Source organism: Cephus cinctus, unplaced genomic scaffold (assembly GCF_000341935.2).
Source record: "Cephus cinctus unplaced genomic scaffold, Ccin1 Ccin1_scaffold0123, whole genome shotgun sequence".
NCBI lineage: Eukaryota > Metazoa > Arthropoda > Insecta > Hymenoptera > Cephidae > Cephus > Cephus cinctus.
Window position 1 is genome coordinate 1,618,934 of NW_014332857.1, and position 27,687 is coordinate 1,646,620.

The following is a 27,687-nucleotide window of genomic DNA, read 5'->3' on the forward strand; positions in this document are numbered from 1 at the left end:
CCCCCCCTTAGTATTGTATATGGCCAAGAAGCGCAAACAGGCATCGCCTGACTTTACCTATCAGCAATTTCCTTATAGGCCCTAATCGTCTCCAAGGGCCCATACTCCGTGCCGTTCAGTTCATACAGATGGGGCAACGTTGTCCTCAACTCCACATAGAAGACGTTGTCATCGTACAACTCCTGCAGTCCCTGATACACGTAATCGAAGAATATCGGCCTGTAGGTCAGCAAAGGATTATTCGTAGCAAAGATGCTCTGGAACTTCAGCCAAGCCACGCTGCTGTTCGCGTAGACGTCCTCGGGGTTATCGACTTTCATTGAAATCTGCTGATGAATGCGTCGGTCAATGTTCTCGGCATGGATCATCTTCTCCCTCAGCGCACTCAGCAATTCCCAGTTGCAATGGTCGTTCGGGCTGTCAAAGAATCTGAACGACAGGCTGCCATTGATCTCGCAAACATAGAGATTATCACGGTAAGTGATATTCTTCAATATATAATCCTCGGAAGTCATGCCAGTGTCGTGACAGTGAAGCACGCCGCCTTTCGGCATCTTTTCTATTATCTTAAAGACCTCGGACTCCGTAATATTTTCGACGAGATTCATGAAATTTCTCGCCGGTAGGAACGTCGTCAATTCGGCAAAAGCTGCAAAGTAATTTTTTGTACGACGCATTATCAACTGAGCGACTAAGCGTGCATTTATGCTTGTCACACTCGGACTATTTTGAAAATCCTTTTAATTGAGAAAATAGAAATACAACTATTTGTCAAAAAGGACATATGCTTAAAAATAATTTACGCAATTTTCGAGCGCGACGAAGCGATGATTGTGTAGGAATTTTTTAATTTGTTGTTTACAACTTAGTGTTGCGCAATGATTCTTCTACGTCGTAGTACATTGGCCTCCAATTTTGTGTCCTTTATTACTTGGAATCTCTTTCCTAGGAATTTTAATACAATGAGCTTATAGAAGGTGAATTCAAAATACAAACAGCAACCGTCATTTAAGTTGCGCGACTACGATTAGTTTTTTCCATTCTCTATGATAGAAAAAAGTAAAGGATACATAACGAGTGCTAAGGAGGATCATTAATCACGGGAAGACTGACTGTTTCAACACACAACATAATAAAGTGAATAACGTAATGAGTGCTGAGCCTTCGCGGTTCTACAACAGACAACGGATATCTATAATGGCCATAATATGAGTACAACTATGAAATCTTCGAATGTATGAGATATCAATAACTGATTTTCCTCGCTGATGACGACCATGTAGCCAGATAAAGACGAACTTTAAGGCAGCTTATCAAGATTCGACCGTCTTTGTAATCGACAAAATAGTAACTAGACAGTAACGCGTATAATATTTAGAACTAGGGTGAATGGTGGCAACTCTACTAATATAATCGTATTGAAATAACAACGATTGCGAAACTTAATACTAAGGTAAGATATGAAAACAATGAAGCAAAAATAGACTAAAAATTAGAATACATGAAAGGGATTGACAAACCTTCATTGATTTCCTTCTGCTTAGCACTCATCAATATATCGTTAGCGGCACGTTCACCAATTTCGAAATTGAGACTCCCGCCAAGGTTAGTGCGCTGCTCGTCCGCGAGAAGCAACCCCCTTAGCTCCCAATACATGATCGGCTGAGCAGTAGCGGTGAGTAACATGCAGAGAAACGATATCTCAGTGGAGAGAACCTTCATTTTTCGTTCGTGGAATGACTGTTCGATTACTATATATGTGTATGAGTGAAGGAGAGGGCAAATAGAAGCTGAAATCGGCATGCAAGATGCACGAGTGTCCGCACTGGTCCGCACACGACTGCGAGAATAAAACTGAATGGAACTGTGATACCTCTCCACTGTTTGAGTTTCTCGCGCTATCTCATTCAGTCAGCCCCATCTTTTGCTTTCTTTGCGTAACTCAAGACTCCCGAGGAAACTTCCTAACTAAGAGGCTAATACCTACAATAACTACCAACAAGATAATCTCGTTCTCGGCACTGTACTCAGATAAGGATAAGAAACGGCACAAACTCAAAGCTTCTGAGCCTGAACAAATACACAATAAAGGTCCACATCGTCTCTCTATGGACAGCAACATGGCCCGTCTAAGCGAGGCTTCAGTAACCTGGTATTGCCTGACACTAACAGAATAAAAGGATACAATGTGCAAAATAACGTAAGATTTATTCCGTAACGTTCTTTACAAAATGTACTTAGACTTGTCAATCACTCATGGAACACGTAATAGGGAAATTTGTGAGGAACGGTTAAGCCACGCGAAAAATACAATAAATTTATTTGATCGTCAACCTTGTATTTAATGGTAAAAAATTTCATGGAATGTTTTGTATAACAAAAAATTTCTCCAATTTATAATTAAGACAATTATTGTTCCCCGATACATATGTTCATTGGAAAAATAGTTATTGCCTAAATCGTTAGTGCGAGGCTGCCAAAGGCCCTTATGTAAAAGCAACGGCGATAATTTTTTGGTCATCTATCCTCTAAAACATATGTTACTCGTGTACTCTCGAAACCACTAGATTTGATAAAACAGCCAACGGCCTAGAAGCTAATGAACACTTACAATTAGACAGTTGGTGATTACCACTCAGAAAACGTGAAATTTGGATGCCTACTTGATTCGATTAAATGCGGAAATTTGAAAGAACATCGAATAAGCCAACACGCAAGTATGGAAAATAATTGTGTATCTGGTGGATTATCGGGTGTTGCAACGTTTAATCCTGACGGAATGAAATATCGATACATTGTTTATTAACGTTAATCACAATCGAGTTATTTATTATTAGTTTCTAGAAATATTACAAACTCTCAATAATAATTGTTTTGAGAAGCAACTCAAGTATTCTACTCTCCTCAGCAGTGCTACGTTGATTTCTATCTGCATCGCTGCAATCGCATCAACGTTTTCATTTTTCCATTCGTTGTTGCGTGCACTTGAGAAAGAAATGAAAAAAAAGTTCATTTGTTTCATAGAATGCTCGTAGGCCTCGTATGGGGATTGACTATCTAACGTTATCATTGCGCAAAGTGAAAATAGAAAAGCACAACGCTAGGCACGCTCTACAAATGAATATATTACAATAATTCAGTGATCCAGGTACATTATACGCTTCATGTGTCTACGGATAAACTGACCATTCCGGAATCAATGGTTTCATCGATGAGAGTCAATGGATGACATTGTGTTGTCTTATTTGTACCATCGGTATAATTACAATAATATTGCTCATTCTGGTATCGCCGTATTCGAAAAGTCCGTAGAAAGATCCTTTCAAACAAGATGTCTCAAATAATTAAACTTATTAAATTTGTCTGGCCCTTCGCCGATGTCGACTTTTAATTTGGAAATCAAACTGCAAAATGAAATTAACCAATGGACTCGCAAGTTGGATCCTTAGCATCCAAAAGGCTAAATAAATTATTCAATTACCAGAAATATATATGGAAGAGAATTTTTCGTCTGAATAAATCGTTGAAAGACAAATCATTACCGTACAACCGGTACAAGATTTGTCAACCCAATCAGATGAATGGTCCTCTCTAAATCTATTGTACGATAAACTATAAATATCTCTTAACTGTAATATAATATGTGTACTATCGCCGCAAAACGTCCAGTCTTGTTACTGTCAAAATTAATAACTCTGGAAAAACAACTGGAACTTCTGCGACTGTAGTTTCTGTATACATATACAGAAACACATTGAATATTCCTTACAGCTCGTTGCTCCAAACGCAACTAATTTATGGACAATTGCAAAATATGCTTTGTATTTAGTAATAAATACATTTGACATGTGAGTCGTTACAATTCCCCGACGATCCATGAGAATTGATGAATACTTTTAAACTTTCCGAGTCGAATAAATCGTATTTTCTGATTAGGATCCCTACGAGAATCTAAGTTTCCGGGATAAATGTAGGCTTACTTTGCGTTTTCGAAAAAGATAATTGCAGTTCAAAAATACTTCTGTGACGACTTTCTTAAGAATTCCCGAAAAAAGATTTCAAACTATACTTAGTTTAAAAAAAAGTGTTGTTCGAGCAGTTAATGAGAAATTGCAAGATTCTCAGACCAAGTGCACCATCTGCAGTTAGTGCGCTCATTTGATGCTTATGATAAAAACACATCAGGTGGTGCGTGTGGGCTGAATAACCAAGCATATATATATGGTATATATATTTGTTCCTTTCACGAATAATCATTTATTCCGAAAACTTTATCGTGTTATAGAGTTTTAACCGCCATCGTTCCCTGCATAGAAATGCAGAGTACACCATTTCACTCCAAAGTTCAAAGGTCCAAAGCAACGTTGAAAAATTGATGGAACTCTGAAGACGAAGCGTTGAAGATGTAAAATGTTGTTGAATCTATTAAGAGACCTTGAGTGCTCTGTCTGCGTGTACCAAGGTTAAAGATCCCACTAATGATACCAAAGTGCGATCCAACCACGTTATGGGATTTGGATACAGCAAACCTCCCTCGTAGAAACCAAGATGGCCTCCATGTGCTAATTCGATGTAGAGCGCGTTAGAATGGCTGGCTGTAATGACACATAGAAATTTATGTATTAACTCGAAAGAGTCGAGAAGTGGAAGCCAGAGAACGGATGCACAGACTTACATGCGAAATCTTTGATTGGTCGTAGAAGCTGCTCAGGAACAATCGGATCATCAAGAGCATTGATGAATACCATAGGCGTGGTAATATTTTCTAGATAGAACTCACAGCTGCTCCACTTGTAAAGTTCTTTTACAGACCTAAAGTTGTGTACCTATAACAAAAATATAACATGAGCTGCAAAGCTTCAAAATTGCCGTGTACGGAGATCAGCAATTTGAAGTTTCGTTTCCACTACCTTCCGCGTATAAGCGTCGTCCAACTCTGGCAGAGTAGCCGCAGAAATGATGTCGCGTTCGTTGAGGCTGTACCTCTGTTTCACGTCCTCCGACAAAAGGACGCTCTTCTGTTTGAGGATGATGTTCTTCACAGACTCGGTCATAACGTAGAGGTAGAAGCGTCTGAAGTTCTGCCAGTTCAATAGGAACTTTGTACCCCTATTCGAACAATACCATACAAAATTTCATGATCATTTGACTAACAGAACATAAGACACTCTTTAATAAGTTACCTACTCGATAGCATTGTAGCCTTGACAAACAGAGATGCCACCGATAATATTCGCTAACTTATTCGAGCCTCTCTCGCCCATATACTTGGTTACTAGATTTCCTCCCAAACTAAATCCGATGCAGACTATCCTTGTGTTGGGATGTTTATCCACGAGACTTTGAAGCATTACGTGGTAATCGTCAGTGTGTCCTGTTAAAAAGCAACAAAGACAATAAAAGATAATGAACGATGCAGCCAGAGTAGTAAGTAAAAGGATTATTTAGTAAGGAGACAATTACCATACGTGAATATCCGGGGCGCAGAGACCTGGACACTCGAAAGGGCTCCGATGTGATTAAGTACAGCACACCTATACCCGTGACACTGAACAAAATGCACGAACGTTCTGATGTAAACGCTCTCCGAGCTATTTCCAATGCCAGGGCAGATTGCGATCGTTATGTCATCTAAAATTTTACCAGACAATTTTTCGTTGATTATCAATGAATTGCTAAAGTCGCTTATCGTATCATAAGAAGGAATGTCTGCAGAGAGCTGCGATCGCTTTTAAAGATTCCGAAATTACTTACCTTCGTGGCCATTCGTGAGTGGTTGGTAGAGGTCATAGGTCAGAGTGGAATCGTCAGGCAGAGTAATGTACACTCTTTCCCCAATTGGCCATGGACACCGTACGCGTCCTATAATACTGTGAACGATTGTCTGCACGTGTCCACTGAAACCCCATAGCCGCGTTGGTTTGTACCTATTGCATCAACAGAGGAATGAAAGATCTTATCGTTAGATCGCACTAGAGTTGCAAGTACAGTCCAATCATTGGGTGCTCAAAAAAGGGGTTACCTGGAAAGTTTTCCGGGAATTTTGGAAATTGGTATTTTTATAAATTTCAACATGCTCTTTTCGAATTTTCACTTTGCCACCTCGTATCTTTTACGACTCATTTTACGATGAAAACAGTTATGTGATAAATTAAAATAAAAGTAAAGTAAAGTAGGAACCTCCTGTTCGAGTTACGGATGTGGTGCCCAGCTGCCGCCTGATGCCCTGGGGTAGTGGCCATGGAGGATCTCCAAAAGTGTTACGTACCGATTCACTAAGGAACGCTCTCGATTTGGTTTAAAGGGACGAATCGAGGGAGATGGAAGAGTTATCGACTATAAGGATCTCGACCAATCAGATCATCAGAATGATTAGTTCTCGAATTTGGCTATTGTCAAAGCAGTCTGTCTCGGGCACCGACCGAGGTGTCAAGAGCCGCCCCACGCTCCCGTGCTATCTGTTGATAGTTTTTCTAGCAGTGTTTCGATCCGGTATAGAAAGTTCTCGCTCGTGTATTTCTCGCGTTGTTCTCGTGATATCCAGGAAATTCTATGGATTTTCTGAGTGTGTTCCGGAAGTGTAGTGCTGTGCCCTAGTGCAGTGCCCACCCGAGTGTCTCCCGGATGCGGTTCTCGGCCTTCACGGATCAGCTGCACCAGCTCCGGTGAGTCTTCCAATTTATTAATTGGTGAAGGGATTTCGATTTGATACGTCCGATTCGTTCTGTTACGTTCTCGATCCGTTGCTTTCTGTATCGCGCACTATTTGCCTGACGGTTACCCCGCGACTCTCTCTAGGTCAACCTAGCAGCCTGAGCGGCCGCGCATTTCTGTAACCGTCCGCTGCCGTTCGTGCATGCAGTTGCGTTTGCTGATTTTATGCGACCCCAAAGATGAGCAGCTACGGTTGCGTTTCTCGATTTTACGAATCCCTAAAAATTGACAAGATCCGTTAAATTATCGCATTATCTGACAGGTTCCGTCAGAGCTCTCGTTTTGGCGGAGTCGGGCCTGTTCCACCCCAAACTCCCAGCAGTTCATACCGGCTCGTCGAGTTAAGGGAAAATACGTTACAATATATATATATATATATATGTATATATAAATGAGTATAAAATATATATATATAATACATAAATGAGTTTTTTTCGCCAATATGCGTGTTGGAGTAGACTGCGGCGCTCATACGCTTAAACTATTCATTTTACAACAAAAATTGGTTGGTACATAAATTATAGGAAATTGTCTCTACTTTAATTTATCACATAACTATTTTCATGGTAAAATGAGTCGAAAAAAAGATATCGAAGATGCGCGAGCGGCAAAGATGCGTGATGGTAAAGTGAACATTCGAAAAGAGCAAGTCGAAATATAAACATACGAATTTTTAAACTCCCGGAAAACTTTCCAGGTAAAACTACCGAATGACGGGACTAGTAACACATCAAAAAGAAAGTACACAAATTTTGGAATAGCCTTCTCGTTACTCCTAAATTGAAGGAAGAGCTCTGCATTTGAAAATGGCATTTCTTTGAAATCTAATCCTTAGTATTCGTGGAAGACGGAAGACTTCCATGCCGATCCACTTGACCGGGACCTGCGAGACAAATTTTTTACGAAACACCATTTCTTCTAGTCTAATTTAGGAGTCGACTGTTCATCAATTGCTACAGCTTGCACCAGATTTAATTTTGTTCTACTACTGTCCTACTGTCCTTAAACAAAATGCATAATAATCGCCGCGACAACCACAGATGAAGGTTTGAGTGGGTCAGGGTGATTCAACCAACCGAACAAGTTCTCCTCTCCGTGACACAAGCATTCGCGCAGGCGCAAACTATTTGAACGACTTCGAGCTAGTTCGAATTCACGGAGGAACGCTGTAAGTCACTGGACGCCTTTCGCAGCTACTGAATCTTTAATCACAAAAACTGCTCAACTACGTTTCAAGGTCTAGGCCGACTGTTTCGCCTGTTACACTGTTACTGTCGCAATCGATCCTTCAACTTGCCCTCTGGTAAAAACGATATAACTGGAGATTCTCTAAATAGCAGGTACACGGGTGTATGTATAATACATACCAACCTTGGCTCTTGCCAATCCGACTAATGCTTTGGATCAGATTGAAATGAGGAATATTTGCAACAGCAATAGTGATCTAACAATAAGTATATAACGTAGAACCCGTGAGTTTGCGCAGTCGTTTAGAATCAATGGAACCGAAATTACTTAGCATGCAAATAAAAGTTAATACAACGACTTTGCTGGCATCGCCAACTAAGCACTCACGCAATCACGCTGGAATGTCTTCAAGGAAGCTTCTCGTGGAATCAGCAGAGGCAGCAGAATTTCTGTCTAAAGTCTCTTTCGAAAAGTCTTAAGATAACGGTAAATCCATGAGGAGCTCGATTTCCTGGCACAGTGCGTGTCCTATAGACGCCAGTCACAAGTCAATTATTCAGAATTGACAAATATTTTAGAAGGCAGGGAATATTTGTAAAATACGTAAACTTCTACGAATGGACACGGTTCGCTTACCTTTAAGCTGGACAATTGCAAAAATGATTATTACCTATCCGGTCGATGACTTTCTAGTGTCGAAAGGAGCGATTGAACGTCGCCTCCTGATCAAGCAAATAATTTCGGGCATTCGTTGCTTCCAAAAGTAACAGGTACATTTATAATGGCCTCAGATTAGTTCCTATGAGTCGTAAGAGCTCCCAGGTCACCGTCTCTATCACCTTGCAGGCTGATTTTACGTGCTTCACGTGCTCGATCGATATCAGTTAATGTTCGATCGATCGGAATAAGCGCAGTTATAACGCGTGGCAATGTGACACAAAGATTTTCTACATGGTACGACCAATCGATAGCTCCCGTACAAGTCATATGAGCTGCTGGTATCGACCCTCGTGGAATTCGAAATATTCACAGGAATCGCGTAGGCCGTGTATTCACCCTCCCATGCGAAATCCTGGACCAAAACCATCACAATCCGCGTCTAACATAAAAACAAAACGCTAAACGCACTCGGGGCACTTGCTAAGGTTGCAGCTATCGCTGCCTTGTAGGGTGCCACGTCTTTGTATCAAGTTCTGCATCCCTCTAATCTTATTAGAGTACATGACTATTTAATCCAGTTCTGATGCCCTTCGTCTATACATGCGCGAGAGAGTGGAGAGGTTAAATCATAATTATGTAAATAAAAAGTTGTTAAACAAATAATTGAAATTAAACTTTTCGACGAAAGAACCCATCCGATTCTCGGTAATCAAGAACTTCTTATATTTTGCTTAAAGATCTAATAATTATTTTATCGAAATTCTTTGACCGCATCCTGCCAGCTTAAGGCTACTCATAGCCTTCGCGATAGATGATCTAACGCGAGTTAATCGAGCTCAGTGACGTCATCACTTCAATGGTAAATGAGTAATATACATTGCGATTTTTTTTTTTATTGATATAGCATATGAATATTGGCATATCGGTGATAAGTGCGATTAATGTGTCACGTAAGATGATCGATCTTCAACATTCCTTTTTTCAACAACGTAGAGCTCAAAAGTTTTAAGACTCTGGGGGAATCCTTTAGTTTCATTTAATATTTAATAGTTTGATGGCGATGGGCTCTTGTACGATCCGATACTCTAAAAAACACAAGGCTACCTATTGCATGCATCGGAAACCCAAGACTCATAGCTATTGACATTTTAGTTTTAACAGTCTGTATTTACTGAATGGTAGCTGATTGATTTGAGGCGGGAATGAATGTGTGCACGATTGACGCGTTGAGTCATCCGCCATTTGCGCACAACACAATCCCAAGCAATCCAAAGCTCTTGCTCAAACGTTTCGTATACGTATTAATGGACTCTTCCAATTTTACAATATTTGGTCATTCAAACATAGCATTTTATTGTACGAGGAACAGCGCAGTTCGGCTAGAATGAAAAATTATGATAATCCCGTCAGTCAGTAGGCCACAAAAAGGGGAAACGTAGTCGAGAATTCTCGTTCCGTTAACCTAACAGATTTAGCTAATTGAATTTCCTACTAATTTCACTATCAGCCGAATGACCTTATGTACAAAAACTAGCTAACGTTAGTGTATTTGTACGAAACAGATGATCTATCGAAATATCCGAAAGCCTGCAAAACACTCCCCTCAGCATCGTCTTGCGTTCATCCGCACACACATGGATAATAATTTCGAAAAATTAACAAGAACTTAGAGGCAGATCGACAAATTCTAAATTGTTGCCGAATAACGGAAAGACGTGGCAGACGCGTGTCCCAAGTAAAAATTGCCCAAGGCCAAGTTTTTCGCTGTCTTACTGTCAGGAGATTCGAACGATTTGTTTTCGTTTCTTGCCAACTGTTGGCTTCATTATCTACGGGAATATCTTTTGTTTTGCTCTTCTTCAACGTTTTAATATCTGAAAATTCAGTGGTCAACTTCATGCAGCACACTTATCGGAAGTGTCACAAGAATATTTTACCCTGTATATCAATCATTATAATAAATTTCCTACCTAAGGTATACTTTTTTTTAAACAAGTAGAAGGATAGAGATTAAACAATTCTTAATTTTCGTTTCATCACACATCGTTTTCATCATGACATATTGTTTAAATAGTGTAGTAAAAAATTAATTTAAAAATTTCAAGATTTTTTATTAAAAAATCATCGTAGTCATATTCGATGTAAAAGGAGTGTCTCTTAAAAGTTTCATCCACTTTCACCACTTAGAAGCTGAGATATCTCAGAAACGAACATAGCTGTTTTAACATATGAAGTATATCTATATAATGGAATTTTTACTACTTTAATTCCGTATATCTCTTTAAGTCGACGGTCAATAATATTGAAATTTCGCTCAAAGATATGCTACACCATACTGAACGATATATTTTCATAACAAATGTTAATCTTTAATTTTTATTAACGCAGAACCTACCTTAATTTTAAATAAAATGATATAATAAAACTGGAAAAACATTTGAATATCTGCAGCATGCATCGACGAATCAAAATGTTTTCAATTGAAATGTCACTATCTGCAAATTCCATTACGGGTGCATTCAGAAACTTCATTTTAGGGAAATCTAGCACGTTCCACCTCTTTTTAATCAGCATTATTACAAAATAAAAAAGAACGATACAACAATGACATTTTTAAAGATACCCAAGAAGACTGAAATTGGTTGTGCTACACACTGTTTAGAATATTAGCACATCGATGACTGCCGTAATCAAATACAATTAGTAGAAAAATATGTGTATTGACAAGTGCACACTGCTCTCATATATATATTTTTAAAGCTGCACAAAAGCTTGCGATCGTTTTCAGTGCATCCCTGCACACAATTGAAAACTAACCTTGCACGCTACTCGACTGTTTTCTCTACAGATGATAAATAGTTTTCAATAACCTATTTCTCATTTAACTGATGTAGCTTGCTCATCCGAAATTTTTAATCGCGAATGTTCAAGCTATTTGAATGCTTTGAGTTTCTCACAAAAATCGTTAAATTTCTTGATGAGATTAAATCCACTGACACATCCGAACACAAAATTCCTAATGCTGCCTACCTCAGTCAATGCACAAAAGTACATAAAAAAAAAGAATGAAATGTTAGGTGATACCATTTGTAGAACTTACGGTTCGGCTATAACGGGTGAAATTTTAAGGATTGTCGTGAGGAAAGCTTCATCCTGACAAAGCACAACCGGCTTCTTGGGCGCACTGTTAACATTCAGAATTCTGAAGAGGATGCAGAGGATAACAGCAAAGACGGCGAGCAAAGCCGTGGACATTTTCTCATCTAGTTCCGAAAGCGGTCCTCTTCGGTCCAATGTTTTGTATGAATTTGAGCACAAGTGGAACTCTTACAACAACGACGATTGCTATTCCGAGCGAACGATCATGGAAATTATTTCCCTGTGTCTAAGAGTCTCGTGAGCCGTAGCCACTACAGTCGACAATTTCAATCTTAATACGAGGAGAGACACGTTCCGTTGGCGTATTCCTTTCTCCTGCGATCTCTATTATTCACCGGAACACAACGACATACGGCACCAACTGTGAAACGTCTCAATTATTTCTTCTTGTTGTTCTCGACATCAGTCCGCAAAAAAATTAATTCGTCTATCAATTGCTGTCACTGGCTGTGGCCAGGCCTGGTACGGACATACCGCACGAAATGCTCAACGATACTCTCGTTTCTAAGGTCGGCAGCTGGCACTGGTAAACTGATGCGATTGTAACGGCTACTAGCGACCTAAAATTGAGTCAGTTCAGTACAGTTGAGTAGACAGCAGAGGCCGTGTAGTTACGCAGCCGCAGCGGTGCAGTTCGAAACCTACCTTATCATGCGGGCAAGGAGACACTTTGCCGACGTGATACTCGCGTCATCCGAAAGTAGAGCCATCAAGGCACACTTTATTTTCCATTTATTTCCGAGTGCAGATAACTGGAGAAATATATGAGAAACGCAACTAGTTGAACACCTGCACAGGTTCTGGATATGAGAAGCTGTCAACTGATAGAATCAGAAATGAACTCTATAGTGACACCAAATGACAGCATCTTATTACTGGAATTATTGTTAAGATAACGAAGGAAACGCGTCGATGTAACGAAAATCGCTGACGAGATATTGGTGAAAAGGGTCAGTCCTCGTGAATTCTGCATCTGAAACGAACTGTACGACATTTGAACCGCCTCTGAAACTTGTATGCTAGTTCCAGCATATCTCCCATGCCTAATCTTCCGACTAGCCGTTAGATACAAAGTCCCATAAGGCTGATTCTCTCTAATAGTATCTCCAAGGTGCGAGAATCATAATGAAATATGTATATGGAAATTTTGAAAAGCATTTTTAGGTAAATTATAAGAAAATCTTCGAGAAATGAGAGCAAGACCTTTCCAATCTGACCCTGAATCCTCAGACACGACTTTACCTTGTGTCACATATCTATCAGGGACGGCTTTATGCGCTTAAGACAAGGACAGATCCTTTTTTCTTTCTTTCATATTTCTCATGAATTTTTGGCACAGACCAAACGAGCTATTGCTCTAAGTTTTCAATTATTCGAATTATAATGATTTCCATCTATGTATCATTTTTAACTATATATCTTTATTGATGTAATAAAACACTTAGCAACGCGGTTATTAAAGGGCGTATCATAGGCCCGCGTATAAAACATACAAAACGTGCAAAAGCATTACCATGAGGCTCTAATAAATTATCTCAATTCTTAAGGCAATTTCGTGTTGACGCATAGAGGATAAACCTGACTAGGATGTGAGTACAGCACAGACGTGCTTATTTTGCAGTACATCAATCATCAGCTTCTCGAAACTCTATTACGTATTTTATATTCTATAACGTAGATGTTCGTCAAGAATCCAAGTTTTCTATGTTCGATTAAGTTAAATCAGGAAGAATAATCAAAGGATTTCCGTAAACATTAATTTTCTTCTATTTTCATGTTAATAGAACATTGAAAGCTATGCTTTAATACTTGGATAGTATCTGAGCAATCGCGGAGTTCTTTGTCGTCTTTTTGTACTTATTTCGTATATGTAAATGCATTAATAACGAGATATAAAATTCACTATACTGTACAAACAGAACATAAGGAATTACATTCTCCAGCAACGTGGAAACAGAACATCATGGGAGGCCAAGGCAAGAGTAAGAAAAAAAATGGTGGCGGCGTAAAAGGGAATGGAAAGAATGGTAAATCAGGTAAAGGAGGAAATGGAGGAAAAGGTGGAAAGAGTGGAAAAGGATCGAAGAAGACGTCAAGGGGTTCAAAGAGGAGTGGAGGCAAGGCCAGATTCGCCATGGATATTTTTAACGAAGAAGTCATGGAAAACGCTTACTATACTTGTCACAACATCATGGATGTTCTTAAATGTCGCGGATTTCCTTGGCCAGAGGCACAAAAGAAAAAGAAGAAAGGCAAAAAAAATTGAGCACATCTTCCCTCTTTCGAGAGGTCTGTCGCAATGGCTACACTATTTTCTTGAAAACTAAATGAATATTGTATTAATTTAATCCATGGCAAAATAAAAATCTCGATGTGTAGTAAAACTTTGTCGCGGACATCACCGACGTCCTATGACTAGACCCTTTCAAGTCGTTCAATCCTCCTCTGGCACTTTTTTCCTGAAGAGCCTATCTAATTCCTTAAAGTACTGATTACTCTCGAACTGCGTGTGTGGGATCATAAATGGCCCATTATAAATACAATGAACAGTTACCGTGTCGATATACGTCATTGCTGATAGTAACTGCAACAAAAATAATTCATTTTTCATCATGCAAGTTTAACACATATTGTCGACACGGGAAAATAATTCTTACTTTTGGTGTGAGCAAAAAATACTGAGAACTATTGGGTCTTTCGGTGATCTTGAAGATCAAGTCCAAAATTCTTCTTTCATTGATGCCATCCATACCCTGAAAAACAAAAGTCATTCTTTGACTATCTGATGAAAGATGGATGAAGAAAAATACGCATACTTAATAACCAAGAGATTAAATCCTAAAATAACTCACCTGATTAATCTCATCGACGCATCGAAAGGGGACCCTAGACAGCTCCTGTAATGCTATCATATAGACTGCTGTCGTGACCGCCCTTTCACCACCACTCTGACGGTTCCTGGTTAGTTCCTGAAGTTCATCAGCATCCCGAAACTTCACTTTGATCTTGAGCCCATACTGAGCAAAGTCCATCTGTTGTTACACAAGAAGATTAAAAATTATAGATACAATCTCTTTGAACGCGCAAAACGATAAGTAGACGACTGATTTACAGGATTTTCATCGTGGACAAGCGAGACTTCCCCTGCACAATTCATCAAGGTAAAATACGAACTGAAGTTGTGGTTAATTCGCTCGATCAGATTGCTGAGTGGTGGCAGCCATTTGTCGCGAATATTTTCAGTGATCTGTACATTCTTTTCAAGTTCTGACGTTTTTGCGGCTATCTCTTCCGTCAAGCTCTCCACGTCCGCTTTTACTTTTTCGAATGTCTGTAGCACCTATATACAAACAAGTTAAAATAATTGCTTAAACATTTGATCAAATGAAATACATATAGTGAAATTATGGTATTATCGGTTTTTGTTGCACTTACACTCTCGCCGTCTATGTTATTCGCCAGACAATATACTTTTCCTTGTGCTATCCTCAGTTCTTCATTTATTTCATCAATAGTGGCTGGCAGATTTTCAAAAGTATTATTTATCTGACGGAATTTTGCGTCCTGCGGCCCAACACCATTGGTGGTCTCGAGCGCAGCTTCAAGCAATCTTTTCGTTTCATCTCTTAGTGGCATCAGTTCCTTGTCCAGTGCCTTAAATTCCTGTTCTACAGCTTGAAATTTATTTCTTAATTCTGAAGCGAGTTCTTCCTTCAGTAATTCAGTTTTTCTGTGCATATTAATTTCCAAACTGAATTGTTTGCATAGTGTAACGCATTTGAACAATTCCTCAAGCAAGACATTATGCTGATTATACATTCTGATTTGCTTTTTGAGTACGCCCTGTACATTAAAAAACAAAAAAGTGCAGATAGATCTTCGGTCAACCGAAAAGAAATATGGATGAAATGGTGGAATACAAACTCCAACCCTCGGGACACAAAATTTAACATACACGAACTTCAACATCGTGAGATTCTTTTACATCCTCGACTGCCTTTCTTTCACTTTGCAATTGCGACACTTTTTGCTCAGCCAACAGAATTCTCGAATTGAGAGATCGAATTTTATTGAGATCGCTCTGGTGTTCTGCATTCGCTCTGCGATATGCTTCGGTCTTTCTGTCAGCATCGCGAAGAGTTTCCTCGATTTGCTTGATGTCTCTCAAGGTATATTCTCTTTTCTCTTGCAACACTTTCAACCTGCAAGATACAAAAGACAAGATGAACGTTTTTAGAAGTAGAAAATAATATTGTCATCGATCACCGTACCTCTCGGCAGCTGTTTTTAATTTATCATTATCTAAAATAACAGAAAGCGTTCCGTTGGCACGAACTCTATATATTTTAACTGATTTCTCGTTCGTATACCTGGACCAGGATACGGAGTACGTATTATTTTCTGAAACACAAAATCGTCTGAATAATTGCGAATAACGTAAATGTTACGTGACCCGTGTAGAAAAAATAAATCTTACTGCTATAGAAAAGGCTCAATTTTCTAGGAATATTATCAACATTCTGATCGACAGCATCATTTCCTACCGGAATATTATTAATCCTATACATGTTAATCAAATAATTGTTGACGGCTACAGGTGCGTCAATAAGTGAGGCGAGATAGTGTTCGAAACCGTATTGCTTTATATTCTCGAGAGGTATGTTAGGCTTCGTCGAGATGTGGTTATTAGAATCGGAATATACCGCGTTCACTTGCAAGTTTAGCTGTTGCTTCGTGGACAAGATCAGTTGCTTCATATCCTGCTTGTCTTCGCAAACAAAAGCGATCAAATCGCGGTTAGGTATCAGACTCTCAAAATATTTGGAATATTTAGTACTCTGAACGTTAGATTCCATTAGTATTGGCTCATGTATTTTGCTTCGAAATTTGTTGGTATTTTCACGGAGCCAAAGAACAGCTGTGTAGGTGTCTGGACTTCTTCGCTTTAGCATCTTAAGGCGCTCCTCGTCAACCAGGTTTGCCAAATTCAACTGGGCCTCCTGGGAGAGTATTTCCCGTTTAATCAGATCCTCCTGCTGCTTGAAAATCGTTCTCTGATTATCCAACTTCGCGACGACATTCTTCTGTTCCTCAACAAGCATTCCAGACTCACGAAGATGTTCCTTGATTTTTTCCTCTGCAAAACATACCTTGTTTTAACAATCAATCACGTTTTTCAAGAGCCAGTAAAAAATTTCATTATACCGGTTCCGACTTCCTTCACGAAATAATCGAAATCATTATGAAGCTTGCTCTTCTGCTGTTCCAAATCAGCTATTTCTTTATTGCGATTTTTTTCGCGAAGAATCGCGCGCTGACAGGCATCTTCGATATCCTGTATCCTTTCCTCGTGAAATTGGATCTCTTCAACGACTTTACCAATTTTTGAAACTCTCGTTGATACTTCATGTTTCTGAAACACAGCAACATGTTTGTGAGTTTCAATGTGTATTTCGTTAATGACGGATTTGCAGTGCCTGCACTTACATGTTGCTTTTCAATTTCTTCCAACTGTCTGATTTTGAATTTTATCGTTTTCAAAACTTTATCAAGTGGTGCCAATTGGATGTCGAGCTCTTTCATTTCCAGAGCTACCGCGTCTCTCTCTTTTTTCGCCTAGAAGGAAACAAAAATTTTGAATATTTGCAATGTTCCTTTCTTGAAATTTTCTTACTTCTATTAGTTTTGTTCGTGTAGTGTCATACAGTATCCATGCTTTCTTTTGCCTTAACGAAATCATCTTCTTCTTAATCATCTTTCTCTCCTTTACGCTGTCTACTATCTCTTTTAAACCATCATATTGTTGCGTTCGATTTACTAGAAGGTTTTTCTTATTTGCAATCATCTGCTCTAGCTCCAGTTGTGTTGCACGAAATGATTTTAGTTTTGCATGATACTCGAAAAGCATTGGATCCCCAACACTTCTCTGTGTATTTTCTAAGAGTTCTTGCGAGTTCATTTTAGAGAAGTCCTGCACTTTGTCTTGAGGTAAAAATTGACATAGATTATCCACCTACAAAAATTAAAATTGTTCATTTCATTCCTAGCCTTCTATTTCAGTAGCTTATTCACATCCTGCTTTCAACCTGTATATTCAAAGACGATGTCAACTGAAGTATGTCTTTAGTAGCAGCTCGCTTTCCATTTATTTGCCATGTCGTATTATTTGAAATATCAAATTCTCTCGTTATTACTATACTTCCATTAGTATCTTTCAGTTCTATCTGAATTTTCGAAGACGAACAACCAGCTTTCACATATTCCCTAATATGAAGAGCACGTCCAATGATTTTGGGTTTCCCACCTAAACCAAGTACTATAGCACAAACTATAGTAGATTTGCCAGTACCATTAGGGCCAATAATCAAGTTTAAATTGCGACCAGGCTCTACGACGACTTTATCATACGTTCTAAAATGAAAGTAGAAATATTGTTAATGTATTGCGTCAAGAGATATTCGCGAAGATTGAAATAAAAGTCTTTCGCGCGTAATTATTATACGCTGGTACAGCGTTAAATAAGTGAGCATCATCATAAATCTAACGTTATATAAAATTTAATATTCTAGTTTATGCTTACACAAAATTCTCAACGTATAATCTTGTAATGATTCCTCGTTCGATGTTTACACTTTCCATGGTATGTATACTAAAGTGTCTCCAGCCTCTTCAACTTTTACGAATTTTGTAAGGAAAAGACTAACGACAAACATTCACAATAAAGCTGCTGCCATCTGTGTTTGGCTGCGTTCCTGAATTTCAGTTTTGTTTATATTCTTCATGCTATAATCAGAGATAGCATGCAAATACAACTGATACATACACTGAACAATATCGTGCAGTACGCACAGTTCAGTATTGCAACAATCACGTGGAGGGAGTATCAGCATTCAACATGACGTCCAGCAAGTTTTCCCGCCAAATGGGTCACTTGTTGCAACTTGTATGCTTTCTGACTTCTTGATGTTGTCAATCTCGAAGAAGTATAAATACTGCTGCTATTTCTAGCTTAATGTCATTTTAAGATATACAATATCCGATTATTATTTATAGATAAAATATATTCTTCTATACGCATGCAATTTTTACGTATCATATATAACTGTTTCTCAAGCACTCCGCTAGATGGTTTAGGATTCTAATTTCTCACAAGCTACAGTAACCACAATATTAGTATAGTATTATAGTTGGGAAAGACGGCTGTTACGCATTGTCCCGAGTCCGATGTCTCTGGATGTTATTTATCGAAGGGATGACTTGAGTTTTACCATGATCTTAATGCAAAATCTATAGATATTTTATTGTCATATTCAACCTCCTATTATTAAAAGATTATATTCTATTATTTTAAGCAATATTCATTTAATTTCATCGCATAGGGCTGAATCACACTCTTTGAATAGCAGAGATTGGCGGAATTTATCTACAAGCTCGAAAAAGACGTCGTTTAATGTGGACGCAATCTCATACTGCAACAGAAATTAAGGCTGTGTCCTTATTAAAGATTTCTATAAAAACGTATGCATGTACATATATGACGGATTGTTCCAATGAAGTATAGAGCAGTGCCGAAAACTTCCAGCACACATTCTTAGGCTGAACGAATCCTTTTTATTACAAATAATAAAACATCATACTTGGCCTTCAGTCTCTTGCAAGAAACGTCCTGAATGTGAGGCTCACATTAAGCCGAGAGCTTAAGAGTTTATGGCATAAACCTAACCTGATATAAAGACAAATAGTAGCACGGGCACATGTAGCTTGCAACATTTTTTATTCAAAATATTTGTGATACATTTGAAATCAACATTTTTTTCTTTTCTTTCGAATATTCTATGTCTTACTCAAAACTCAATGTAAAATGCTATAATTGGCTTTACCTCAAATGGAAAGCTTCACTAAACCTACAATATGAAAATTCTGTTTAATTATCTATTTGAAATCGTATGAAAAGGGTAAATAATCTAGCAGCACTCGTGAAAATCGGACATCGCTAGATACTGCCTTTCTGAGATACTTTAAGGGCGACAGGAACATTTTTTGAAATTTATGAATATGATATTCTTCTGATTCAATTGACAAAGTCTTGCAAATAATGACATTTGATTTACCTAAAATTGAATGCCTTGTAAATAGCCTTGAAGAAGTACGTTATTTCAATGGAATGGTAAACATCTAAAGTTCTTGAGCCAATGCCTATTACAATCGTAATGTGGGTTCCGAATTCGCGAAGTTATATTAGACTTCTAGACTTGTTTGTGCCGTACAATATGAATGAATATGTCAGATATTGTCCCCGATTACGGGTAACGTCGCATTTTAAATATGCGCCACAAATTGTCGAATTTTACACTTACTCTTATAAGAGCCCGGTTACTCTTTCACATAAGGCAAATCGTGGCAAAGCTTTTTGTACTTTTTCTTTTCATCTCGAGCCAAAGATCAATGCATTTTCACAAGACTGGACGAAATCATTCTACGTCATGACTTTGAATACTAAATCCTTGTGTATTCGACTGACTCTCCATCCGATCACCGATCCATGATTGTTTTACAAATGGGCAGATCATATATATTTCGTGTTCGTCTTATTGTTACATCTGATCCACAACTTTAGTCGACAATCGAGGGCAAACAAAGCCGGCCTTGTGATGTCCACTCGAATTATTTAATTAAAAAATTATTCATTGTAACTAGCGTCTGTTCATCTTACTTAAATGAGTTTTCATTTTAATTGCATACCATATTTATGTAACAATAATCTAGGACGCTCTCATAATGATGGATTAACTTAAAATTCGATATGAAACGTTATATCCACATAGCACCTATGGATGAAGTCCTTATTAAATTACGCATGGTAATGATGGAAGTGCGTTTCTATTACGGGAAATAAAAAATTTAAATGAAGAAAAAAAATACGACTAAGTAGTCATTTAAAGAAATGGATCTTTTCTGTCGAGAAATCGATGCTCAAAAGAATGAAACTTACGTTTTTGTGTTTCATCAATGGCAAAAATAATATTCGTACACTTTTTTGCGTTAAACCCTTAAAAATTCGAGTTTTTTAAGTGTACAATACAATATTTACATGATATTATTTATAGAAAAAAATTCTCTTAGTGTGAAATACCAACGCTTGTTAATAACTATACGTGATTTTTTTTTTATCACCTAATTTCTAAAGCATCTAGGCCACGTATTGAAGTCTTTTTTCAAAAGCGAATTTTGTAGTATCGTTAAGAAATTGTTTTGCATTATCATTTACCAAAACTTCTCAAGACACGTGACCATAGGAAGATATCGATTGGCCGACGCAACAAGGAAATGAATAAAAATATTCCAATCGCCCGTAAAGCACACCAACAAAGAAAATTTAAAAATTGTATGAAACCGGACTTCGAGTCGGGAGAAACATCAACTACGTAACGACATGTGAATGTCAAGGAAACACTTTGGTGCGGAGACGATACGCAGTGGACACGTCGGAAAGTGTCTCCATCCGGGAAATTCTCCACCAAATTACATAAGCCCTATGTATGTACGTGACTTTCCCAATGCATATCCCTATTTACAGAATTCCTTCCGACAAGTTTCGTTTCAATATAACCAATCCGATGGGAATACTCGATAGATTATTTATTGCTTAAACAAGAAAAACATTTCCGTCTCTAGACTAACGTGAAGCGTGTGCGGGTGTGTGTTTTCTGGTACTGCGGACTGCCAGGGTGTCTTCCTATTTGTGTAAAGACCTTCCGGTTTAATTCTATTACTCTTTTTTGGTCGATTTTAAAGAGAAACGATAAATTACAATTCTCTCTCCCATGGACAGCACAAGGAAGGAAGTACCGTGCACCGGTACTTCCAGATTGGGCATCGGATCTTGGGAGGTCGATCGAATTTATTAACTATCGAATACGCCGATGGATTGGCAATTTTCTATTACGGTGATCTGGTGCTGCGGGCTAATCTGACCGAAAAACGAGAGCAAAGGTCAGTCCGTAAAGGGGTCTCTTATACGCCCCGAGTTCCGCACTTGTATCCATTGAATGAATGCCACGGCGTCACTCGGTGTAATTGCAATAATTACATGCGCTCGCACTTCAAGTCTTTATCTCGGTGTAGTGTTACGACAGTGTCAAGACAGATGAACTGGTGCTCGAGTATTCGATATCGGCAAGTGATAAATGTTACTTAGTTCCCGGGTCTGTCGGTGTGGCGGATCTAGCTGGTTCGACGTCCGCTTCTAATTCACCGGACGCACCAGTTTCGGCCTGAGCGCTACTTTCATCTCCTAGTGAATCCATCGTGATGGCTGAGTCTGTAATAGAAAGAACTTTGTATTTAAATTGATAAACATATTATATGTATATAGGTATTTGTCGAAATTACAGAGTAAAACTGCGCACCTGGACAGGCGGGATCAGCCATAAGAGAAAACATTTTTTCTTCAGGCATATCCTTTGTCAATTCCTTGAAATGGACAACCTGATCGGAAAAGGATTGCCAAAATGATTGGCCCTCGGGTATGGTGAACATAGCCTGTAAAAATAGATATGTACGGATGATTTGCACACGTCAGTGTAACATGCAAATTTAACGTAACTAAAAATTACCTTAAACTTATTATATATATGCTCAGCTTTCTGTCTGATCACCTCAGCCTTTTGTTTGAAGATAACCTGATGGATAAACGTTTAAATGTAGACACTTTCTATATTGTAGTCGTTACTTTCGAAACTCACCACTTCTTCCTCGCTTAGCTTCCAGTCTGCTAAATTGCCAATGTATCTTCGCAACTATAATAATAAAAATATTCCGTAATGTAGGACAATACAATTCAATATGATATGGGATTGACTAAATCTATCACAGAAATTTAAACTGATTGTTCGCATACCCTTTTAACGGTCTCGACGATATGGGGATGTTTCTTAAGCATGAGTGGATCGATGGAAAGAGCAAGCATCTCGTCCATCGCTTGCAAGCATTTGTCCGCGTTCGCGCGATCCAAACCCAAATTCGATTTAATCTGAGCATCAAGCTGTAAGAGATGAGACTCTATACGAAGCCATCTGTAACGCAAAAAAGGAGTTCAGACCACCAGTCCTCGAACGTATCTCGACGCCCTATGGACAGGTTACCTTCGTTCGTAGCACGTTGCGAGAATTGAATGTCATCCAAAGAAAATTTATTGTGAACGTGATTTGAAAAAGGTCGATTTGAGGACGACATATGAAAGAGAATTTTTCTTTTTTTTTCCTACAAAGGTAAATCCAAGAGATATAAACGATAACCACTCACCTCGGTATCGTTTCTTTAGCACAAGAGTTCTTTCTTCGCGATCCTTCGCAGTGTTTGCCATATAACACATGTATATAGCTTTCAGGAATTTTGCTTAACTAAATAATATACGCGCAACGTACTTTTTTTCTCTTTTAAACCTTATAGCTGTGCAGCGAACGAATCAACGAAGGCACAATCGATCGTAAACGATACATTAAAAGCTCTATTTATTATGTACCTGAGCTTGTAGTTTCTGCGATAAACTGCTCCGTCCTTGGCCAGGAGTCTCTTCTCTTCTTCAGGAACGTGCACATTAAAGTCCAAGGAGTCCTTCACTTGTTCCGGTAATATTTCTCCGCTCTCGAGCTGAGATTTCAATTTCATCGCGTTTCTGGCCGTTGTCCAGTCCCACTGCGTACGCGCCTTCTCGCTTTCGAAGGTCTTGGGTCTATTAACGTCGAGTTTAATTCCAACGTACTCCCCGGCGAATGTGCGGGCCAGGAGGCAACGACCGTCCGAGTCCGAAGACGTGTTGCTAGATACAATGAGGCCATCTATCCCTGCTCCCTCCATACTGGTCTTTTCTAAGAGAAAAGAATTGGAACATTTTCAAATAGAATCATGAATAGCACATGGAGAGCCAAATTAAATCTTGGCCTTACTTTCCAATGAAATTCTCTTTTTATAGCCCCCGGATGGAGAAGCCTGGTTGTCGGATGAATCGTCGGCCTTGCCTTTACCACGTCCCTTCGTACTTCCAGAATTCTCTGGAACAGAAATGAAAAAGTTCATCGTCTACCGCTTCTCCTGGCGAATTCTTTACTATCCGAGTCACCCTGACAGGATTAAATTTTCCCGTTTCTAAGAATTTTTTTGACAGGTCACTCGATCACCTGGATATACTGATTCCTCTAGTTTGAAACGATTATGCAGAAAAGATCGATAGAAATTCTAGAATTCTTGAAGAAATCTTTCAAGACAATGAAGAAGCCTTAATAAATGTACACCTTTGTCGCGCGACTAAAATGTAAAATTATGTCGATGTTAAAAACTGATTATCCAAAAATGTGAGGCTAAAAATTTCTATCCAGGTAGCTCTTGCTTGATGATAATTATTAGAGCCTTCTCCTTGATTTCCAGACTAAAAACCGTCAGTCCGCGATTCAGTTTCCCTTGGACGTAGCAGGTCAGCTTATATTCTAGGTCAGTATTGCGGTCAGTTTTCGGCCCTGAGAAGGTACAACGCTATTTCTTAAAATGGGAGAGCACGCGTTTGCTTCCGCCACCGGCGAATTCACCTAATCATGAGGAAATGTCCTATGTTTACGTCCTATAAACTTTCCATGAACCATTCCCGGAAAGTTATGAGAAACTCGATCGCACTCCGTACATTGCTAGATCACAGATATATGAAAATTTCCAGGTACCCATCACTAGGATTCCTAGCACCCAATAATTGACCCTCATATCGGTTATTTGTGTGAAAAAAATGCGAGACGCAACCATAAGAAAATAAATAGCTATCATCGCCCTGGACAAACCTCTCACTGATTCCGTATTATCGTTCGACAGTATCAAAACTCGCAATGCCAAGCATGAATCCACACCGTACGTCTCGCATGCCCGAACATTCGATTTCATATTTTTCGATTCTGATGCAGTCGCCTCACTGACTTCGGTCGCTGTCGAACATCAGACGCTTCAATCAATGACAATCCTAATGATTTTGAAAGAACTAAAGGCTCTACATCACATAAGGTAAGAAAAGGTTAGCGTCAATTGTGCAGATATATATTAGTGTGCGATATTAATGAAGGTATAGAATAAGTGCGAAACCTATGGGAAAGGCAAGAGGTTTTATTGGATAACTGAATACGTTAGGTGGTACATTGCTGCGACATGAGTTTAGCTTTTTTCAATCGAATCAGACATAGTTGTTCCAAAAGAACAAGTCTTTTCAATTGATTTGTGGTTAAAATCCGCGTTTCGTCAGTTTCTGGAAGTCCTGTATTTTTTTCTATTACATTGGGTGACGGGGCCTGCATTTCTTCCTCTGTCGTTAGACACTCTACACTCGAGTCATTGGACATTCTATGCGTACCTTCACAAACATTATTAACTTTGTAAGAATGCAAGGATGCCACACAACCAATGGCCACGAAATTTCGATAACAAATTATGAACGCACTGGATTTCCGAAAATGGACAGAACTAAGGAATTAGGACCATTCACAAGAAACGTGTACATATTGAGTACATATTTCTGAATGCGTCAAAGAAATCTTGAAATCTCAAACACTTGGAAAGTATTTTTAAATTATCAAAAGGGCCAGTGTTTGAGCTGTACCGTTAGAGTGACTCATAAGCGGGGTTACGGTTCATGTCACATAAAAGTTAACTATGTTATTGTGAACCAGGTCCAACACTCCATCAGAAAGGCTTGAAAATTCCAATGATGACTCGTGAAATAATCTTTTAATCTTAAGAGTATAAATACCATTCTTGTCCATGGTCTCAGTTTCTTCTGAACTCGAAAAATCAGCGAAACGTTTCGGTTTAATTTTGCGTCCACTGCGACTGACGACTTCCTTACCAGGTGATTCTTCACCCTGGGAATCTAGGGCTGAATCCTGCTTTGGAGTGCTCTCCGACATGGAGCCGGACAAAGCCTTTCCTCGGCCTCGTTTTTTCTTAATTTCGGGAGTATCCTACCAAATGGATAAGAATCAAAATTAGTTATGAGAACTCTGTACGTTTATAGGATTTTTAAGTATCTGTATGGAGCTATCGCACAAACTTCTTAACCTGTAAAAAAGCTTGTCGGCATTTCCAAGATTTTTGTCGGGATGTTTTTTGACAACATGAATATCTTGAAAAATGCTATCCAATATGTCCGTATATAATCCCGCAAATTAATAACGTGTCTAAATGTTTCATTAAAATCTATTAATCAATATTCACCTGGTTGTTAGATACAGCAAGATGAGATTTTCGTTTCATGGTTTTCTTTTTATCACTCTCATCAATTACTAATGGTCCGCTTTCCATGTCACTATCAGCAGTGGTTACTGCTGCTGATTCAGTTGTACTATTACTTCCTCTACCAGCTGCATCTTCACCAATTGTAGGTTCTATAAATTTAAGATAATACTGGTACTTATCACTTAAAGTGAATTGTCAGGATTTTAAAAATTCTAGATACAAACCATCCAGATTACTGATTCCAGATCTATTTCTATCGCTCCTTAGTTCTTGCTCCAATTGTTGTAATCCTTCATGGAAAAATTTTCTCCTAAGAGGCTTACCAAATTTTGCCTTATTCTCAGCATATACAAATAACTCTTCGACCTTACATACAGCTCTAAACAAAAAAAAATTGAATATCAATCATTTGATTCACATTTAACATGTCGATTGGATATGTATTTCAAGTAAAATAAGTAATACTTAGAATATCTACAAATAACAATTCTATTGATGCAAATGCAATGACATTGTAACTTACGTTTCACCAGTGCCATAAAAATAAACACTGTACTTTGCATTCTTTGTATTAGCATCGATAACTCCTTCAACCTATAGATAGTAAAAACATGTAATAATACGAGTATAGGTACCACATCGAACATCAGCTACTTAAGAAAACTGGCATTATGTAGAATATGAGTTAACGTTATTCTGTAGTTGTTATATTTAGAAAATACAATAACAAATTACTCGATACAATAGATTAGGATTGGGAGTAAGAGAAAATTGGAAGAGGATATGGAAAAAATGAAACTTATTCAGGCGTATCCATTCACATCGTAAACGCAGCTATTAGTGGCAGCCGCGTAAAATACCCAATAGCTGCGTTATGGCTAGTAATACTGCTTTTAGCAGTTTCAGTTCACCACGAATTTCAGATACGATGATCCAGTAGTGCTATGCCTGACAGCAGAGTATAACTTATTGTATCCAGCTCAAAACATTTGATAAGGCAACTGCTAAGAATATAAATAAAAAGGGTATACTTACTTTGGCTGGCCATGGCGGGTAACCTCGAACTTTCGCAAACACTTTATCGCCCGCCAGAAACTTCTTCAATAGCTTCACCATCTTGTCGATAAAATCTTATATACTTAATGCAATGATATTATCCTTCGGTTTTTGGCAGTCTGAACGCCTCGCACGATTTATGCGATCAGTCCGGTAAAATGCATTGCAGTTAATATCACATAAACCACTTACTAGAAGATAATGTCGAAAACACACGATACGACGCGGCCTTTTCAGCGCTTTTCAGCTTGTGCGTTCCTCAATACTTGGCGTGCTTCATGTCTGTTCGTGCCGCGCTACTTTAAACCCGCTTGACGTGACTCGCAGTTACTCTCGGTTTCAGCTGTGTAAGGCTGATCACACTAGATTATACGCTCTACCTGCATATATCGTATTTAGCAGTATCCTCATAAAGGAATAGTTAAGAATGGGAAATCGATAAGTATAGTGACTGTTACAGAATTTTGACAATCGTATGTAATCGACAGCGATTGATAACAAATTTGCTAAAATAGTTCGGTGACTGTAACGTCGTCAATCGGCGCTGCGGAGACAGTTGTTTTTTCATGATCCCGACAAATCTATTGCAAGTTGAATGATTGATAATTCATTATATAATTTTTTTTTATTTCAAAGGTCATA

The 27,687-nt window shown here is 38.6% G+C and overlaps 5 protein-coding genes across 12 annotated transcripts in view; 1 reads left to right on the plus strand and 4 right to left on the minus strand.

Moving 5' to 3' along the window:
* The window catches only part of LOC107275114 (adenosine deaminase 2), a 4,611-nt gene extending 2,281 nt beyond the window's left edge, over positions 1-2,330 (minus strand). For both annotated transcript variants that reach the window (XM_015754914.2, XM_015754913.2), the window contains exons 1-2: positions 1,521-2,330; positions 58-649 (exon numbers count right to left, since the gene is read on the minus strand). In XM_015754914.2, the coding sequence (XP_015610400.1) occupies positions 58-649; positions 1,521-1,803 (875 nt within the window). In that variant the 5' untranslated portion in view covers positions 1,804-2,330. The remainder of the gene's footprint in view (positions 1-57; positions 650-1,520) is intronic.
* A 455-nt stretch (positions 2,331-2,785) lies between these two features.
* Positions 2,786-12,239, minus strand: LOC107275115 (abhydrolase domain-containing protein 2). Of its 3 annotated transcripts, none has more exons than XM_015754915.2 (7): positions 11,663-12,239; positions 5,755-5,927; positions 5,464-5,631; positions 5,188-5,374; positions 4,911-5,109; positions 4,676-4,826; positions 2,786-4,595 (listed from the first exon to the last, which is right to left on the minus strand). In XM_015754915.2, exons 1-7 carry the CDS (start codon positions 11,815-11,817, stop codon positions 4,426-4,428), a joined length of 1,203 nt encoding a protein of 400 aa, XP_015610401.1. In that variant the 5' UTR covers positions 11,818-12,239; the 3' UTR covers positions 2,786-4,425. The 3 variants fall into 3 exon arrangements, with proteins under 3 accessions (XP_015610401.1, XP_024935699.1, XP_015610402.1); XM_025079931.1 differs by lacking the exon at positions 11,663-12,239 and adding an exon at positions 7,460-8,018; XM_015754916.2 differs by lacking the exon at positions 11,663-12,239 and adding an exon at positions 6,181-6,276.
* A 286-nt stretch (positions 12,240-12,525) lies between these two features.
* Positions 12,526-14,092, plus strand: LOC107275048 (small lysine-rich protein 1). 3 transcript variants are annotated; one of them, XM_015754793.2, is made up of 2 exons: positions 12,526-12,671; positions 13,641-13,997. In XM_015754793.2, the coding sequence occupies exon 2, from the start codon at positions 13,685-13,687 to the stop codon at positions 13,985-13,987; it is 303 nt and encodes a 100-aa protein (XP_015610279.1). In that variant the 5' UTR covers positions 12,526-12,671; positions 13,641-13,684; the 3' UTR covers positions 13,988-13,997. The 3 variants fall into 3 exon arrangements, 2 of the variants coding, with proteins under 2 accessions (XP_015610279.1, XP_024935701.1); XM_025079933.1 differs by lacking the exon at positions 12,526-12,671 and adding an exon at positions 12,679-12,832; XR_003058170.1 differs by lacking the exon at positions 12,526-12,671 and adding an exon at positions 12,845-13,310 and having other exon boundaries at positions 13,641-14,092.
* On the minus strand, positions 13,697-18,826 carry LOC107275043 (structural maintenance of chromosomes protein 5). 2 transcript variants are annotated; one of them, XM_025079925.1, is made up of 14 exons: positions 18,571-18,826; positions 18,302-18,504; positions 17,808-18,132; positions 17,396-17,734; positions 17,209-17,337; positions 16,927-17,134; positions 16,199-16,858; positions 15,993-16,122; positions 15,677-15,923; positions 15,157-15,564; positions 14,834-15,061; positions 14,574-14,753; positions 14,379-14,474; positions 13,697-14,305 (listed from the first exon to the last, which is right to left on the minus strand). In XM_025079925.1, the coding sequence occupies exons 2-14, from the start codon at positions 18,358-18,360 to the stop codon at positions 14,156-14,158; spliced, it is 3,159 nt and encodes a 1,052-aa protein (XP_024935693.1). In that variant the 5' UTR covers positions 18,361-18,504; positions 18,571-18,826; the 3' UTR covers positions 13,697-14,155. The 2 variants fall into 2 exon arrangements, with proteins under 2 accessions (XP_024935693.1, XP_024935694.1); XM_025079926.1 differs by having other exon boundaries at positions 18,302-18,473; positions 18,545-18,826.
* Positions 18,827-19,476: 650 nt separating this feature from the next.
* LOC107275045 (PC4 and SFRS1-interacting protein) lies at positions 19,477-27,488 on the minus strand. Of its 2 annotated transcripts, none has more exons than XM_025079930.1 (12): positions 27,025-27,488; positions 26,513-26,583; positions 26,214-26,368; positions 25,969-26,138; positions 25,505-25,715; positions 23,670-23,774; positions 23,246-23,591; positions 22,622-22,796; positions 22,467-22,520; positions 22,338-22,403; positions 22,131-22,263; positions 19,477-22,057 (listed from the first exon to the last, which is right to left on the minus strand). In XM_025079930.1, exons 1-12 carry the CDS (start codon positions 27,103-27,105, stop codon positions 21,912-21,914), a joined length of 1,713 nt encoding a protein of 570 aa, XP_024935698.1. In that variant the 5' UTR covers positions 27,106-27,488; the 3' UTR covers positions 19,477-21,911. The 2 variants fall into 2 exon arrangements, with proteins under 2 accessions (XP_024935698.1, XP_015610277.1); XM_015754791.2 differs by having other exon boundaries at positions 19,477-22,042; positions 27,025-27,486.
* Between the last annotated feature and the right edge of the window lie 199 nt (positions 27,489-27,687).